Source organism: Desmodus rotundus, chromosome 1 (assembly GCF_022682495.2).
Source record: "Desmodus rotundus isolate HL8 chromosome 1, HLdesRot8A.1, whole genome shotgun sequence".
NCBI classification, from domain to species: domain Eukaryota; kingdom Metazoa; phylum Chordata; class Mammalia; order Chiroptera; family Phyllostomidae; genus Desmodus; species Desmodus rotundus.
The window spans coordinates 108,328,520-108,345,142 of NC_071387.1; the positions used below are offsets into that span (position 1 = coordinate 108,328,520).

A 16,623-nucleotide genomic window follows, 5' to 3' on the forward strand; every position below is an offset into this window, starting at 1 on the left:
AAATAAAATGCTTTTTATTCTAAAGATTGTGAGACACATTGAGTCATGGAATCTTCCATGATCAACATCTCAAGTTCCCAGCACAGGAGGCTGGCGAATTTTTATGAGCTGATCTTTAGAGAGAACGAGAACTTGGGGAAAAGTGTTAAGTGTTAAGCCCTGGAACAGCTCTAAGCAGAGGCGAGGGCTGGAACCTCCCAGCCCTTCCAGAATTGCACAGTACTGTTTTGATAGCTGTTACGGCTGATCTTGAAGTTTCAGCTCCTTCAGTTAAGCTACAAGCAGCTCCTGAGCCGGAGCCAGCCTGGTGGAAGTGTGGCGGTGGTGGTGGGTGTGTACACCCAGTGACTCATAAGTTCAGTTTAAAGTCTTCACAGAAGGCAAACCTGTCACAGAACTAAAATAACCCTTGAACGTTCCTTAAATAGCCTGTGAGGGTTAACTGAGATAATACATATAAAAGCATGGAGCCATAAGTTGTTAGGTACTTGGTAAAGGATTGTGTATTTGAATTTAAATCTTGTTTTATTCGAGCCATACACCAAGTTTTTGCTCATGGACAAGTTGAAAGAGGGCTACTGGCACCTGGCTTCCTGACATTCTACCTTGTCCTCTTTGGTCCTCCCACCCCAACAGCTCATATCCATGGCTGTTAGTCTCCTGAGGTCTTTCACGGAGTCTCACCGGACAGTGGGGGGCCTGGGCTAACGTGAGCACGGTGAGGAGGCAGTGTCACCGCTCTGGGTGATCCAGAGACCCCGTGGGCATTCCCACACATGACCCTCCCACTCTCACCGGGGCTTCCAGGTTATTATCCCGTTCTTCAGATGAGCAAATTGAGGTTGATATAAATTGTAAGCCATGGTTGCTCCGAACTGGAGGGCAGCTCTTTCTCACTCCAGAATAAAACCCCATACAGAAATTTAAAAATACATACACACGTATATATCTAAGTCCTTTAAAAATAATTTGTGGGATCAAGTAATGAGACTTACACTGGCTTTTTACTGTTATGTATTAGAGATGTCATAAATTGCTTGTGCATAATCCCTCTCAGAGGAAGAGATAGCCCCCCCTTTTTTGTAAATTGAAATGACCGATTTTGATTTTCCCTCTGGTCAGATCCAACCGGGCGCTGATCAATGTCTGGATCCCATCCGTGTTTCTCCGGGGCAAAGCAGCGAATGCGTTCCATGTGTACCAGGTAAGCCGCTGGTTTTCCGGTGGGCCTCACTGCCAGGGGAGAACGGACCCTTGTGAGCTATGCTGTGGGGCTTTTTTAATCCTGGTAGTGGAGTGCCGGTGCTGTACTTAGAAGCCACAGCCTGCAAACATGGGCATTCCAGCTGCCCCGCCCCTTGAGGAAGCAGTCCTTCCCCAGACTGCAGGGAGCTGGGCAGAGCTTCTCACGCTTAGTCAGTCCTCTTAGTCAGGCATGACCCCTCAGCTCAGACTGCTTGAGCAGAAATGGGATTTGTTGGCTTCTGTTGCAATGGAAAAGTCCAGGCACAAATCTGGCACCAGGAATGACTGGTCCTGTGTTCAGGGATCTGCTGCCATCTCCTGTTTCTTCTGCTGAGGCGTCCTTTTCAGGCCGGCTTCCATGGGTTGATGAGATGGCTCCCAGCAGTGCCAGACTCTGAGCCTGTCAGGGTGGTTTCAGGCACGTCTCCATCATTTCTTCTGGGTCTGCCTTAGATTTCAAACCCATCCCTAAACCTTGGGATTGAGCAATAGACTTCTGTGATTGGCCAGGTTTGGATCATGTGACCACTGTGGGCACTGGGTTGGAGTAGACCTTATTTGACCATGTACCTGAGAGAGGGGAGATGTGGCTCCCCAAATGTAAACCAGGCTACTCTTTCCAAAGAAGGAGCAACAAGTACTTGACAAACAAAAACTGCAGACATCTCCTCTACCTCCTTAGGGTAGAGATGGCCGCCCACTGGGTGGGGATGAGTGTCTGGGACTATGGGACCTTTGTCTGGTATGGAGGTGGTATTGCCTCAACAACTGGGACCCCAGTTTTCCATCTTTTCTCTGATTTTCTGATACCTCTTCCAGCCCTGCCTACTGATCTTCTGTTTGTCTTTCTGTGGGGGAGCTTTGCCTGCAGAACCCCCCTCCCCCAGCCATCCACCGCAGATGAAAATAAATCTACCAAGACGTGATCTGCTTGGGGAGGGAAGGTGGCCGATCTCTCAAAGGAGAAGGGCCAAGAGCCTTTTCCTCAATGGGCTTTTATTGGGTTCATTTTGCACAGGAATACAGGTAAAGCTCATCAATCATTGTCAGGAAGTAAGGATCAAACAATAGATAACATTCAAAGAACCATAAGGGCTTATTCTGAGTCAGGGTCAGTTAGCTAAAGGGCTTTAAAACTTTGGGAAACAAACTCGTTTCATGCTTGGACCCTTATCAGAAAATTGAAGACATTCTTAGCAAAGCAGGTTTCACAGGGTTTTACATATTCTTTCTTAGGCCTCATCACCCCAGGGAATCCGCCCTTTCCAGCACAGGGCTACACCACCCTCTGTCATTGTTTCAGGTTTAAGTCAGTCAGGGAAAGTAGAGCAGCCAAGAGACTAGGAGACTTCTTGCAGACAGAATGAGGACTCAGGCTCTGTCAAAGCCAAGGGGCGAGGGTCCATCACCCCCTTTTTCTATAGCCCCCCAAGTCCTTCCCTATGGGTCTCTTCATGACCATGCCTGTCTTAGGTCATCCCTCCCCTGAGGAGTCTTACCCGTCATTGGCTAACTGGTCATGCACTGGGGGCCAGGCAGGGTGAAGTAAAGTGGGCAGAGGCGGCGCCCCTGCCAGGGAGATAAGCTTTGTCTCCTTAGTGGCTTATGGTCCCAAGGTCTCTCACTCAGCCTTAGCCATGGGGGCTTACAGCTTCTGAAACCAGGCAGGGTGGTTCCCAACATCTTTCTTCTTTCCTTTTTGCCTCGGATCCTGATTTCCAGCCGTTGGTGTTCACTTGTCCTCGGACTGTTTTGTTTTCACCTCTGACTCATAGCTGCTTCCAGTTCTACTGTCTTTTTGTGTCACAACAATTTTCACTAAGTTTTGTTTTTGTTTCATGTACGTTCTGTAAAAAGCCGAGTGTTGTTAATCCTCACCTGAGGATGAGAGACAGAGAGACGAGAGATGGAGAGAGACAGAGAGAGAAACATCTATGTGAGAGACAAACATTGATTGGTTGCCTCCTGTATGTGCCCTGACTGGGGATTGAACCTATAACCTAGATATGTGCCCTGACTGATACTCGAACCTGCAACATTTTGGTGCAGAGGAGGATGCTCCAGCCAACTGAGTCACCTGTCCAGGGAAAAAAAAACCCTTGAATTTTGTTACCATTTCTCTTAGTTGGGAATCGACTCATCGAAAATGTCTTCTCAGCTATTAAGATATTTTCCCCAGAGACGGGGATGGTGAAAAAAAATGACATTGGACTTAAAAATAAAAACTCTGATTTCAATTTTGTGGCCTTAAGTAAGTCTTAGCTATCACACATGTAAAATGCAAATAATAGTAATACTTACCTTGGAAAACTTATCAGCATTAGAATTATATAGTGCCCAAGAGACACTGGCATTCATTTCTTGTCTTCTGAAATGATTGCTATGTTTGGACTCCGGTGGCGGGTCTGGCGGCGGACACGTGTTATCGAGGAATCAGTGTAAGTATGACACCCACATCTGACATAAATCTCACGGACAGATGGTTTTGGCAAAGAAGCTTGTGCCAGAAGGTCATTTTATCTTACTTATTTAGCTGAGGAACACTAGTACTCTAATACAGTGGTAGAGAAGCCGAGTGTTCATGTAGCTATCAGCTCTTAAAAAAGAGAATTAGATATGACAGATATCTGAATAGCTTGTCTTTCTTTCTCTTTTTATCCCACACTCCAAACAACAAACAAACTTCCTCTTATTAGAATGCCCTTCAAGTTCTGCTTTGCAGTGATCAGAAAGCTTGAGGATGAGAAAAGTGAAGCAGATAGCTTTTCTTTTTTCTTCTTTTAACAGTGCAGTGAAAACGTGATATCATTTGGGAGGTTTCCTTCACCTACATTTGGACTCTTCTGCCCAGCCTTCACCCCTGGAAGTGACTTGGCAGGCTGGAGCTTCTGAAAGTCAGTTATGGCACGAGACGGGCAGAGCAAATATGCCACTGCCTGGGAGATTTTTTCCACAGTGGTCACAGTGGCATTCCAGCCACTCCATCCCCATCCACTGTTCTCAGGGTGTTCCAGGGGTCAGAGGACGTGGCCCCCATTTCATCGGCCACAGGCCTGGCAGCGCCCACGTCTCCCAGAGCAGCTTTGGCCTGCAGCTTGGGCTCTCTGAAATCTTTCTTGATGTTGAGATGTATGAAGCAGCACCTCTTGAATGCAATTGTTTCTCTCCTTTTAGCTGATGATGCTTCTTCTTGGTGCCTCAAGAGCAAAATCTGAGCATGAGTTTCGAAGCATCTTAGAAAAGCTTTGTTACAATGTTTCTTCTTGCTTCTTTTCCTTTGTTAAATCATAAATGATATTGGATAAAAGGTGACTCATTCAAAATACTGGTAGCATTAGATGTCATTTTTCTTCATTAAAAATGCATTCTGTATAATTCCATAAAAATAATTTCTAGAGAAACTCATAGAAAAGAACAATAAAATAGAAGTAAGAGATAAAATAGTAGAGTCAGAGAAAATATAGACTAACAGAATTTCCATTAAGGAAACAGTGGAAATCATATATGGCTCTCATGAAATTCCACACAGTTGCTCTCATTGATTTTCGAATTTCCTATAAACTTCCTGACAGCCAATGTGAAAATGGAAATGTGACTATTTTGGATAATTCCATTGCTAATGAGAAGAAAATAATCATTTCCTCAAAGGGAGGTTTAAAAGAAATCTCCACACCTGGCTTTACGTTAAACTGCAGTGAAGGATATTGTAGGGCATTGCCAGTTACATCCCCATGACAAGTCCCTGTCCGGTTTTAGAGGATCTCCCTCAACGGAAGCAAGGGCATAACCTGAAAATGAACACAATTTCACTTGGAGAGCCAAGATAAAAGGATCAGCACGTGTAGTTTCCTTAGTAAATCTTTGCTGCCCAACATGACAGCCAATAGCCACATTTGGCCGTTTAAATTTCAATTAGTTAAAGTTGAATGATATTACGAATGCAGTTCCTCAGGCACACTAGCCACATTTCCAGTGCCTGACGCCGCGTGCTGCTGGTGGCTGCTGCCTTGACAATGCAGATCTAGAACGCTGCCACCCTCGCAGGGAGCTCACTGGGTGGTGACGCTCTGGGAGAGTCTGCCGGAGTGGTGGGGAACCAGATGGCTTTACGTGTGCTTGGCCGGTTTCAGGAAGACAGAGCTTGGGCATTCAGTACAAACTGCAGAGAGAAGGCCACGCGCTTTTCAGTGTGTCATTGCTCGTGACCCCCAGAGGAATGCGTCTCCGCCACGTCACTGTGCCTTTACACCCTCTGTTCTTTCTTTTCAGCAAAGACCGAGGAAGGCTCAGGATCAGTGCCTTTGGCAGGCAACAGACTCGAGTTTAATCAACTACTTGTTTTGTTTTCATTGTATGTGTTTTTACATTTGCTTTCCAGTGATAGCAGAGAATTCTGTTTTACATTTGCCATGGTGGTATATAATTCCCTTTCAAAATAAATGTAAGTAGAAAGTGATTCAGCTTAAAGAAAAATACTAAATGAACAATAGTAAAAACAGCACGTTTAGGACAGTGCTATGCGAATGAATAATATATGGGGAACACCAGTCTAAGGAATGGATAGACTGGGGTAAAACCGAAATGATAGTAATACTACTGAGAAGCAGCAGCAGCTGCCTCACTGGTCTGTGTGTGTTGCAGAAAATAGCTCATTCAATCCCCACAACAATCCTGTGAGGTGAGAGCCCTTATTATTCCCATTTTATGGATGAGAAAACACAGGCACAGAGAAGCATCTCATTCCATGACCTATTTTTTTTAGTCCAAATACCATTTCCTGGCAAGGTACCAGTTTGCAGATTCTGTGAATGAGGGTGGAGCCCACCTCATTAAAAATCCAAGGAAGAGCCCTGGCTGGTGTGGCTCAGTAGATTGAGTGCCAGCCTGTGAACCAAAGGGTCGCTGGTTCAATTCGCAATCAGGGCACATGCCTGGGTTGCTGGCCGGGTCCCCGGTGGGGAGCACACAAGAGACAACCACACATTGATGTTTCGCTCCCTCCCTTCTCCTCCGTCTAAAAATAAATAAATAAAATCTTTTTAAAAAATCCAAGAAAGAGATGGGACAGCTGCTTTATGCTGAAGGGTTGGGAGCAGCCTGACCACCATCCTGCCTGCATGGCCGTCCCCTGTATCCCTGTGACGGTGGGCCAAGGGCACGCCTGAGCCAAGCCAGGCATTTCCATGGGACTGCTCTGGTCCATTGCAGACACAGTGCCATCAAAGCCCCACCAATTCCAGAGCCAGGCTGAGGGGGCTTTGCTTTGGAAAATTGCTAAGGTAGCTACTGGCTCGTGGTGACTGCTCTGGCCATAGAAGGGCCCCAGGGATGCTCCCTTAGAGCCTCTTGTTTGAGCAATGTCTGGGCACTGCCGGAGAGTCCGCCTGGGCCCTTGGAAAAGGTGCTCTTAAGTGCCAGAGGAACTGAGATTTCATACTGGGACGAGGTCAGAGTCATATTTGTCACAAAGGATTCTGACAAGAAGTGCTGTCACCGCACAGGACGGAATGCACGTTACTGACCAGGGGTTGTGCCTCTGCAGCCAAGGTTTCCACGCTCTGCTCCCGGGTTCTGAGACGGGGGCTCAGGCGTGTTCCGGTTCTAAAAGTAAGAAATGGCAGCATTCGACCAGGTTTCAGAACACGTAAAACTGGTGTGCAGAACATTCTCATTTAAGTTTTTGTCCATGGATATTTCTTACACTTCTGGACCCCAGTAATGCATGGCTGCTGGCAGACACTAGCTAGAGATAAAATGATTAAGCAGTAACAAGTAAAATGTAAGAAACAAAGTTCAGTCTACTCACTGGTCTTACTTTCTCTCTATCGCTCCCTCTCCCTCTCCCTCTGCCTCTCCCCTCTCTCTGTGTTAACCCAGTTGTGCTTCTAGGTTTGATTTTCCCTCACTTCCATCTGATATAGTTACATCTGTTGTTAATCATTTAGTTTCTAGTTTCGATGTTTGTAAATGTTTGATGTTATTCCCCAAATGCCCTGGTTTCCAAATAAATTGGAGGTCCACTGTCTTAGTATCCTACTGTGGTTCTTATAAAGGCAGGCTAGACCTTAAAACAACCCACCCATTTTTTCCTTCTCAAATATTACAGCCACTAAATTGGCCTGAACGCTTAAGTCTTTCCCTTTGAGAAGAGCCATTCACTCTAAGTACAGCAGGAATCAGACCTCCAGGTGGGATTAATTTCGGCCTTTGAATTTAGCCACCAGAAACACTGGCTACTGCTGTACAATATTCCATTTGCACGGCACAACTAATTAGGTCTCCTTTGTAAAAAAGTTGCTTTGTTTCAGCAAAGCTTTTTCCTTCTAGAATAAGTCCCCTGTGCTAGAGACCACAGGCTTGGCCTGGAGGAAAGGCACTACTCCAGAAAGGGTCACTGAGTGTTTGAGGTCCCCAGTAGGTCCCCTGCACCCCTAGTAGGAAATCCTGTAGTCTAGGCAGTTATTTTTAAGGTTCATTCTAACAGCATATTTATATATGCAATGCAGGGAAAATCTATTATTTTTGCTGTAAATAATAGATTACAGGGTCTAGGTAGTCCGCATGGGGCTGCAGGTAGTTTGGAGGATGGTGATGTTTTTGCACTTTGCAGTTTGGGGTTTCTCAGTTCTTCCTTTTCATCTTCTTTTCTAAGAAGGCTTACCCCTTGGGCCTGCAAGTTTTCTTTTACCTACGGCCCTGCCTTTATGCTTTCTGAGTATGTAGCTATGTGGAGAGGAAGGAATTATTCAGTAGAGAAGGATGAAGTGGTTGTGCCAAGTGCAGAAATGGGGGCCACTGCTGCAGTAAACATGCCCTCTGCAGAGCCTCTGCCCTAGAAGGTGCCAGATTTGGGGAAATGAGGACACTTCAAAAGCTGAAGTGATTCTCTTATTCACCTCTTGTCCTTCCTGCCATACCTGTTGTGTGCAAGGCAGGCAGGAAGGGCAGCTATGGGCTGTGTGGTTTCTGAGTTTCATTCCAGCCCGTGTTACCTTACGTGCTGCATGATAAGCAAAACCAGGGGAGCCTTTGCCTTTGTTCTTGCTCGCTCCTTCTTCCTCAACTTCCCGTCACACAGAGTCAAGCACCTCAGCACCTCTGAGGGTGGCAGCCTGTTCACATCCAGCTGTTCTGGGGGTACTTAAGGCTTCTGGGAAAGCCCGATACATGCAAAAATCTAGCTCCCCCCCCCCAAAAAAAAGTCTGTTTCCCTCCCCCTGGATGTATGTGTCACTATTAGTTTTTGTTACTGTTTTTAGATTTTCCAAACAGGAGGAACTCACCCCCTAGAGGCCTGACGGAATTGATATCCAGACCCCAGTACATTACAGTTTTGCCAGCTGTGTTCAGTCTTGTTTAGCATTTACTACTTGTTGAGTAGTGAATTGGACCACTGGCATTATTCACCAGTGTCTCCAGGGTGTCTACACATGATTCCGCAGCCTCGTCACCCTCTCTGCCACCTCCCCCAGGGAGGCCTCCCCATGGGCATCACAACTTAACATGGCCTTTTTGTCTGGAGTCATGAACCCCACAGGTGTGCGGGTCTGGCTGACCTAAACACCTGTGTATCCTCAGTTTTAGTTGCTGGATTTAGAGCTGGGGCTAGCCTCGGGGCAGCGGGACAGGGTGCCACCTCGAGGTCTGGTATACTGGCCCATCTTTTCACAGTGTACTGCAACTGGTATTTGGTTGTTGATGACCATCAAGGAGGCCTTCTGCTTCTAGATCTGCTTTGTAAAATCTCTGTCTTCACTAAGGCTTTCTCTGAGTGTGAATTGGCAAGACTCCCATGTTGGACTTTTAGGACATCTCTGTTTCTCATTTGGCATAGAAATGGGCTCTAGTGAATTTATTGAGCGTTAGATACAGGCATTCCTTGGAGATATTGCAGGGTCAGTTCTAGACCACTGCAATAGAGTGAGCCACATGAAATGTACATAGCTTAATTAAAAAGACTTTATTGCTAATAAAAAAGGCTAATCATAATCTGAGCTTTCAGTGAGTTGTAATCTTTTTGCTGTTGGAGGGTCTTGCCTTCAGTTTGTAAAAAACACATTATCTGTGAAGTACAACAAAGCAAGTGCTGCCTATACTGTATTAGGAATGCTTTTGGCTGCAAATAACAGATTATCACACTCAGTGTGATTTAAGTAATAGGAGTAAATACATATGACAGAAAGTTGGGGAGTGAAGTGTTCGACAGCTCATGGTATCGGGGCTTTGGGCAAGCCTGGCTCTTGAGATTCTCCTGGTTTCTCCCTCTTGGGCCTGTGGAATGGTTTCCAGAGCTCCTAGCACTGTCTCATTACAAGAGAGTGTTCATGTTGGAAAGAAGGGAAGTGTTTACTTACACATGTACTTTTATCAAAAAGGAAAATCTTTGCCCAGAGCCTTCCTGTGGCCTTCTCTTAGGTCCTATTGAGCCAAGGGGAGGTCACATAGCCTTGCTCTAGCTGAAAGGGAAGCCGGGAGAATGGCATCTGCCCATCTCAGTGTCTGAACGGGATGTGGGCTCTGCCGGCAGGTGGATGGGTGGGGTGCTCCCATTGGGTAGGCAACCAGTGGCCTGTGACACAGGCACTTTAATGTACATTGTCACTTAACCCTCTCAGCCACCTTATGAGGAAGGCATTGTCATCACCCCTGTTTTGTTGATGAGGAAGCCAAGAGTTCATGGGCCATGCACAGGACCTGCCTTGTTCCTCTCTTCCTCCCCTCCATGTAGTGCATGGCCCACCCCATGGGCATAGCCACCACCCTGTGTTTCAGTGAAATGAACTACTTTCCAACACTTTTTTCCTCCAAGGAATTCTGCCCACAATTTCATTGACCCATCACTCACTGTTAAAACTCCCACGAGCAGTTGATATGGTGACAGGGTAATATTCTCATAGAGTAGAGCGAGCTGGAAGACCAGAGTGTGGAATTAATGGGTCCCTGGGAATTTGTCAAATTCATTAAGGCAGAGACTTTCAACCTAAATTTATAAAGTTGTAGAGTATGAGAGTGTGAAGGAAATGGAGAGCTGAGCTCTGTGAGTGTGATTGTGTGTGTGTGTGTGTGTGTTGGAAGATGTATTCAGTGCTGTAACTTTATATTTGGAAAGCTGAATAAAAGAAAGATGTGGGCTTTGGAAAGCAGTCTGTAGGTAGAGGTAGACACACCATTTTGGCGGGTAGGACACCAGGTTTAACTCCCTCTGTGTACTGACTTTTTTAATATGGGGCAACTGAAAGGAGTGCTTTGTAAAGATCATATTCGAGTGACACACTGAGTAGAACAGGTAAGTCACCTTCGAGCCTTTTGTCTTTCTGCTGTGTCTTAGGGTCACCTTGCCCTCTCTCCATGGCCCCAAATAACCCAAGTTTTAACCAGAGAGCTGCTCAGGGCACTTACTAGGAGGGTGACTTGGAAGGTTAGAGCATGGTGTTACTGAATCTGCTCATCATGGAGATCGGCAGCTTTTGTTTCTTCCCTGTTCTGTGGTCACAGGTGCTTGAGTGTCTGGACTGAGTTGGGAAGGGAGGGGTCGGGGTGGGCAAGGTATATCTGTGAGTGAACCAGCTAAGGTCTAATGGGGCAGGTGGATTTAATCATGACAAGCATTGAATGTTTCAGACAGGGATGCACAAAAACAATGGTCAGCCAAGCCTTGCTGATATAGTGGCAGTGTCTCCTAATCGTAGGTAAACTACCTTAGTGGTAATTACTGTCATCCTGGGAAACAAAAGCACCAGCAGTGTGCAGGGCAGGGGGTGGTGACAAGTAGGGCTGAGGGAGTAGAGAGCAGAGCAGTGACCTAATTGGTATAGACCAGAGTGCTGTGATCTCCACCTGGAGGCTGGAGGTGAGAAGGAGTGAGCCAGGTGAAGTGGAAGGCTACAGGGAGAGTGTTGCAGGAGAGAGAAGCTGGACGTGAAAATGCAATGGAGAGGCTCTGTGGAGAGAGGCAGGAGGCATTCTGAGGGAAGGCAGGAAGGAGGAAGTGAGGAGAAGCCAGCCAAGGGGTAGCAGGCAGAGCCAGTATTTTTAGGTGTCCTTGGTCTCAGGCAGGCGAGCTGCACAGGGAGTACAGAGCCCTGACTGCAGGCCTGCCCACCCTTGTGTATCTTGGCCAAACCAAGGGAATTTGAGAAATTCATTACCTCCATGGGTCTCTGTCTCTTCCAGCCCAATAAGATGGTCTCTGAGTTCCCCTGAGCTCAAAGTCATCACTTCATTGCTCCAGCTGGAGCCAAGGCTCCCAGGCCCCTGGAGGAAGCCTGTCCAGATCCCTTGCTCCAGGCCTGCTGTCCCAGCCATCTCAGCTCCTCTTTTGATGGAGAAACTGGGAGAGGAGGGGACAGTGGCACCTCTGAGGCAGAAAGAGGTGGTTAGTTCTACTCTGCAGTGCAGCAGAAACAGCCGTGTCCCTCCCTCCCCTCCCTCTGAATGATGCATGGGCAGCAGGGGTGAATGGGCACAAACGCTGGACTGGCCACGTACCCGGCGCCATGACCCTGGCCCTTCTTACACAAGCCTGTGGCTTTCACAGTGGCCTTGCTGGTAGAGTTACCATCTTCACTTACTGTTTATAGATGGTGGTGTCAGTTTTTCTAAGCCCACCTCAATTTTTTTTTCAAAATGAGGCAGTATGTAAATAATTACATTAAGAAGTAAGAGAGGTGTTTGGAAGCCATTCTTTTTCCATTGTGGTGCACTGAGTGTGGCTTCCATGGGCTCTTCGTGGGCGATCGTAGTTGTGGTCACTATCCCACCTTTACCTCCACCCTTAGGGAAGCAGAAACCTAAGAAAGAATAACTTGGCTAAGGCAGTCACCTGTGTTTTCATTCAGTAAGTCTCTTTTCCAGGTTCCCAGCCATAGGCAGCTGGCCCTTTTCCATCTTGAGATTTCTAGTGAAAGGTGAAGTCCTGACAAAGATGTTTTCCGGCCTGGCTGTTGTTTTTCAAAAGCCTTAAGTTTTTGTTTTTTAAAGAGAGACTGTATGTTTGTTGGCCTGAAGAAACAGGTGGGAGCTGGGGAAAGGAGCTGAAGCACCTGGTGGTGGGGCGCCAGGAGAGGCAAGACCTCCGGGGCATCTGGGGCCCCAGCCTGGGTAAAATTACAGCCCACCTTGCGTGGTGAGGGGGCAGAAAACCAGGCAGGACCCTGCAGACTGACAGCAAGCATTCCGGTGTCTGCAGGTTGGAGGCCCCGCTGGGTGGCCTAGGTACCATACCCGCACGTTGTCCTGTATGCCAGGGGTGGGGGCGGGATCCCAGGAATGGCTGTGTGGCCTTCCGCACTAACTCTGCAGGACTGTCTTGGAGTCTTGATTGAAATGCAATCAACAGTTACTTCTGGAAACCTTGGCTTTCATACCCACCTCAAGCATCATATGTTTGAATGAAGTCTTGTAATTATGCAGGAAGGACAGGTTGTCACTTCTCCCTAAACCCCTTGCTTGAACAAAATACAAAAATTAAAAAAAAATTCCAAGATGAATTAGTTCAGCTGTGAAGGTCTCACAGAAGGGTTGATATTTGCTGCACAATTTAAGGCCTAGTGTTTGCATCCATCAAACCTTTCATCCCACCTGATGACAAGGGCTGGCCTGTCATCATTTGCAGCAGAAAGAATGAGGTGCCCGGCCTCCCAGGACATTATCTTGCTCCTTCAGGGGATGAAAGGAGGCTGGGAGAGGGGACTTGGTCAGGGTGGACAGGTGGACGGAGTCTTCTCCCCATCCAGTCTCCACAGAGAGAAGATGGCACATTCTGTAAAGTGCCACGTTGTGTGCCCGCATGCTGCCTAACCTGGGTCAGAAACGCCCAGTCTTTCCTTTAATATCCCCAAATGGTTGTTTAATAAATTAGTGAAAGCAATGGCCATGAAATCCATATCTCCCCTGGGAAGGAGCTCTGGCCAGAGGACGTGACAGGAAGTCTCCCAGGAATCTTGTCTGGGGAGCTTTGGAGATGAAGTGAGTGACCACTTCCCAGCACGTGGCCAGGGCCTCCCTTTCTCTCAGGCCTGTCTCCTCCTTGGCAGGTGTGCCTGGAGGCAGGGAGCTCTTGTCTCATCCTCACCCTTTCATGCTAGCCTGTTGGAGATAAACAAACAAACAAACAAACAAAAAACAGAACAGGCTGTGCTCTGCTCACAGATTCTGAATCAGAAAGGCTGCTGATGGTCCCTCCTTAAAAACTGGTATTTCTCTGCTTTTCTTAGACTTTTCCTCTCCAGTCCACTTAGCACAGAGGCCAGGAAAGCCCACGAGTTTGGGGTCACAGTGCAGTCCTTTACTCCTTCATCGAACACTTACTGAGCCCCTCCTGCGTGCCAGGCCCAGTGTTCAGATTAGCAGTAGAATGGGCCCTCCCTCTACATCGACCAGCCTCCTTGGGTACTGGAGCCTCCCCTTCCACATTAGACAGTCATGGGCTCTTTGCATTCTATCCCAAGATCCATCTGTATCTTATTTAAAAATTGTTGCATTTTCCCCAGCTGGTCTACAGTGAAAGTGGTCTGGGTTTCAGGTGTTTAGTCAGACTTTGCCCCACAGTGTACCTCTTATATTCAGAGTCTAGAGGGCCCTGGTTCCAGAATGAGCTCTGACGGAAGCTGCCTGCTTCCAGAGGGTACTTGCTTCTTTTGCGCTGTCTGGCTTCCCCCGCAGCTCAGCATCTGTCTAAGGGCCACGCATGGCGACCTCCATCTGGGGTGTGCAATGGGAAGGTTTGGCAAGGATACGGGGCGGGGGGAGAGGGGGGTCCTTTTCTCATTTTCTTCCTCTTTTTTCTTTGCTTTATGTTTCTTCTTTTCTCATCATTCTCCCCCTCTTCTCTTCCTCCTTCCTTTTCTAGTCTTTTCCTCTCTCTTTCTCATTCTGCTTTCCTCTTTTCCTTCTCCTTTCCCCACTTTACCTCCCTCTTTCCTCCTTGTCCCCCTCTCTTCTCTCCCTCTCTCTGTTTTCTGTCTCCTTTCTCTCTCTCCCCTTCCTGCCTTTCTTCTCCTTCTTCCCCTTACCTTCTCTCTTCTTACCATTCTTCACCCTCAACTCAGAGAGGAAATTTGTGATGCCCTGTATCTGCCCATTTTTCTCATGCCCTGGACAGGGAAGTTCTATAGGCCATAGGTGGGTGTTTTCTGCCTTTAGTCATTGGCTGGCCTCTTGGATTTGTCTTTTTCTTGGTTGGGCTGCATTGTAGGATGTTGAACAGTGTCCTTGGCCTCTACCCGGTAGCTCCTGCACCCTCTCCTTAGTTGAGGTGACTTAGGATATCTCCAAACATTGCAAAATGTCCTCTTGGGGCACAATTGCAGGTTGAGAACTGCTGCTTTACAGGAATCCATTGAATGTTGCTACGGTTTTATTTTGTTTTGTTTGATATAAATGAGAACATATAATACAAGCCTTCCTCCTCAGTAAGTAGACCTCTCTCCTCCGTACTCTTCTTAGACTTCAGCATGTAGATTATTCCTAGTTGAGTAAACCATTCTTTATGTAACTATTCTGATGATGGACACCCAGGTTGCTTTATTTCCTGACCATCTCAAACAAAGCCATCAGCATTGTCCTTGTGTAGACTCCTTGTATATATTACAGGCCTTTCTCTAGGATAATTAGCTAGAAGTGGATTTGCTAAGGTGAGGAGTATCTACATTTGTATTTTAATAGGCCCATCCAAATTCCTCTCCCAAAAGCCTGAACCAATTTACCAATAGGTAGAAGAATACTTTGTCCCCATGTCTTTGCTGCCATTGAATATTCTCAATCTTTTAAATTTTACCAATGTGATAGAGGAAAAAAATTACATTTCATTAGTGCCTGAATTTGCATTTTCCTGATTACTTGTGAGGTTGAGCATACACCTGTGCTTTAATTTGTCATTTGTATTGTTATTCGGCGAATTGCCTACTTGTGTTCTTGCCCCATTTTTCTACAGTATTGTTCATTATTTTCTCGTCAATGACTATTCTTTGGATAGCAATCCTTTGTACTATGTGTTTTGGTCTCTTGCTTGTCATTAACTTTACTTTTTAGATTTATTGAGTGTTCTTTGTTTCCTGGTCTCCAAAGCCTGGGAAGCAAGGAGTGCTTGGCTGACATGCTCAAGCACTGTGCTCTATTTCATTTCATTGTTGAAATAGCCCTGGGGTTTTGTAGACACTCCTGCCATTCTAGAGGCGGAGAAAGAGATTCAGAATGGATAGGGAATAACTTGTTCAAGGTTATACAGCTGAAAAACGTTAGAGGCAGAGTCACTGCTCGTCTCCCCACACCAAGGGTAGGGTTTTATCTGGACTCCTAGCTGCTCCCAGAGGACAGAATGGAGACTAGTGGGTGAAAGCTGGAGAGAAAGAGGTTTTGGTACGTCTGTCGATCTCTCCTACCGTCTGCTCATCTGTCTATCTCTTTACTCAGTATTCCTGCAGTGGGCTAGGTGGGATGTGGTTGCAAAGGATAGAGACACAGTCTCAGTTATTGACTACTTGATTTAAGAAAAATTGAATGTGGAGAGCTGTTCAAAGGCAGGTGGTCTTATCAAGTATTGATCTTGACTCCCCAGCCACATATGACCCTTGTCCCATGTAGGAGGGACAAGATGATCTCTGCAGCCCCTTTCCAAGTTTATACAGTTTAAAAAACTTTACTGACTCTCACATCTTCCTGGTCTACATAGGCAAAAAGGAACTCTCACCACTCATCATCATTGTTGATTTCTCTGTCAGAACCTGAGAAGTGGGTACACAGGTACCATCCATCTTGAAGCTGACCCAGCTGCCAAAAGCAGCCAGAATACTGAGTGACCCGACTCAGCCTTGCCCTTCTTGGAGGGAGCTCTATTTGAGTTATTTGCAGCCATGAGAATTAGAACTACAGAATAAAGATTTTCCTCTACATCAAGGTGCCCCAGAGAAGGGAGTGTGTCCTTTCAAAAGCCAAAGGCCTAGCTTCTCACCAAGGTTCTCTTGTGGTCAGCATGGCCATGGCTACTACATTTGTGTCCCTAGCCTGGTCCTGGCCCCTGGTGTGCTGCCATGTATGGGCCATGATCGGCAGCTCTGCAAGGTGCTGCTTACCCCGGAGGAGGTCAGCTCCGTGAAGCCTCAGCTTTGTGTCAGTTTCGTTCATGGACATATCCTCAGTGCCTAGAACATGGGAGACAAAATCATTACATATTTGATGAGTGACTGAATGAATGGATGAGGCATTCTAGCAGGACGCACCTGGTTTGCTGTTATACTCTTAACTTCAATTCTCCAACCATAGTCTATCCTGATAGGAACCTCCTTCCAGAGTTCTCACTTTGAATTTGTTATGAAACTCTTTCCTGAACTCTCAGGTCCTCCTGGATCATTTCTCTTATCATTCAAATTCAGCCTTGCC

The 16,623-nt window shown here is 46.7% G+C and overlaps 1 protein-coding gene across 6 annotated transcripts in view; it reads left to right on the forward strand.

The window, feature by feature from the left end:
• Positions 1–16,623, forward strand: part of SNX29 (sorting nexin 29) — a 611,689-nt gene that overhangs the window by 389,233 nt on the left and 205,833 nt on the right. For all 6 annotated transcript variants that reach the window (XM_045204448.3, XM_024571345.3, XM_045204449.2 and 3 more), the window contains one exon: positions 1,123–1,204. In XM_045204448.3, the coding sequence (XP_045060383.2) occupies positions 1,123–1,204 (82 nt within the window). The remainder of the gene's footprint in view (positions 1–1,122; positions 1,205–16,623) is intronic.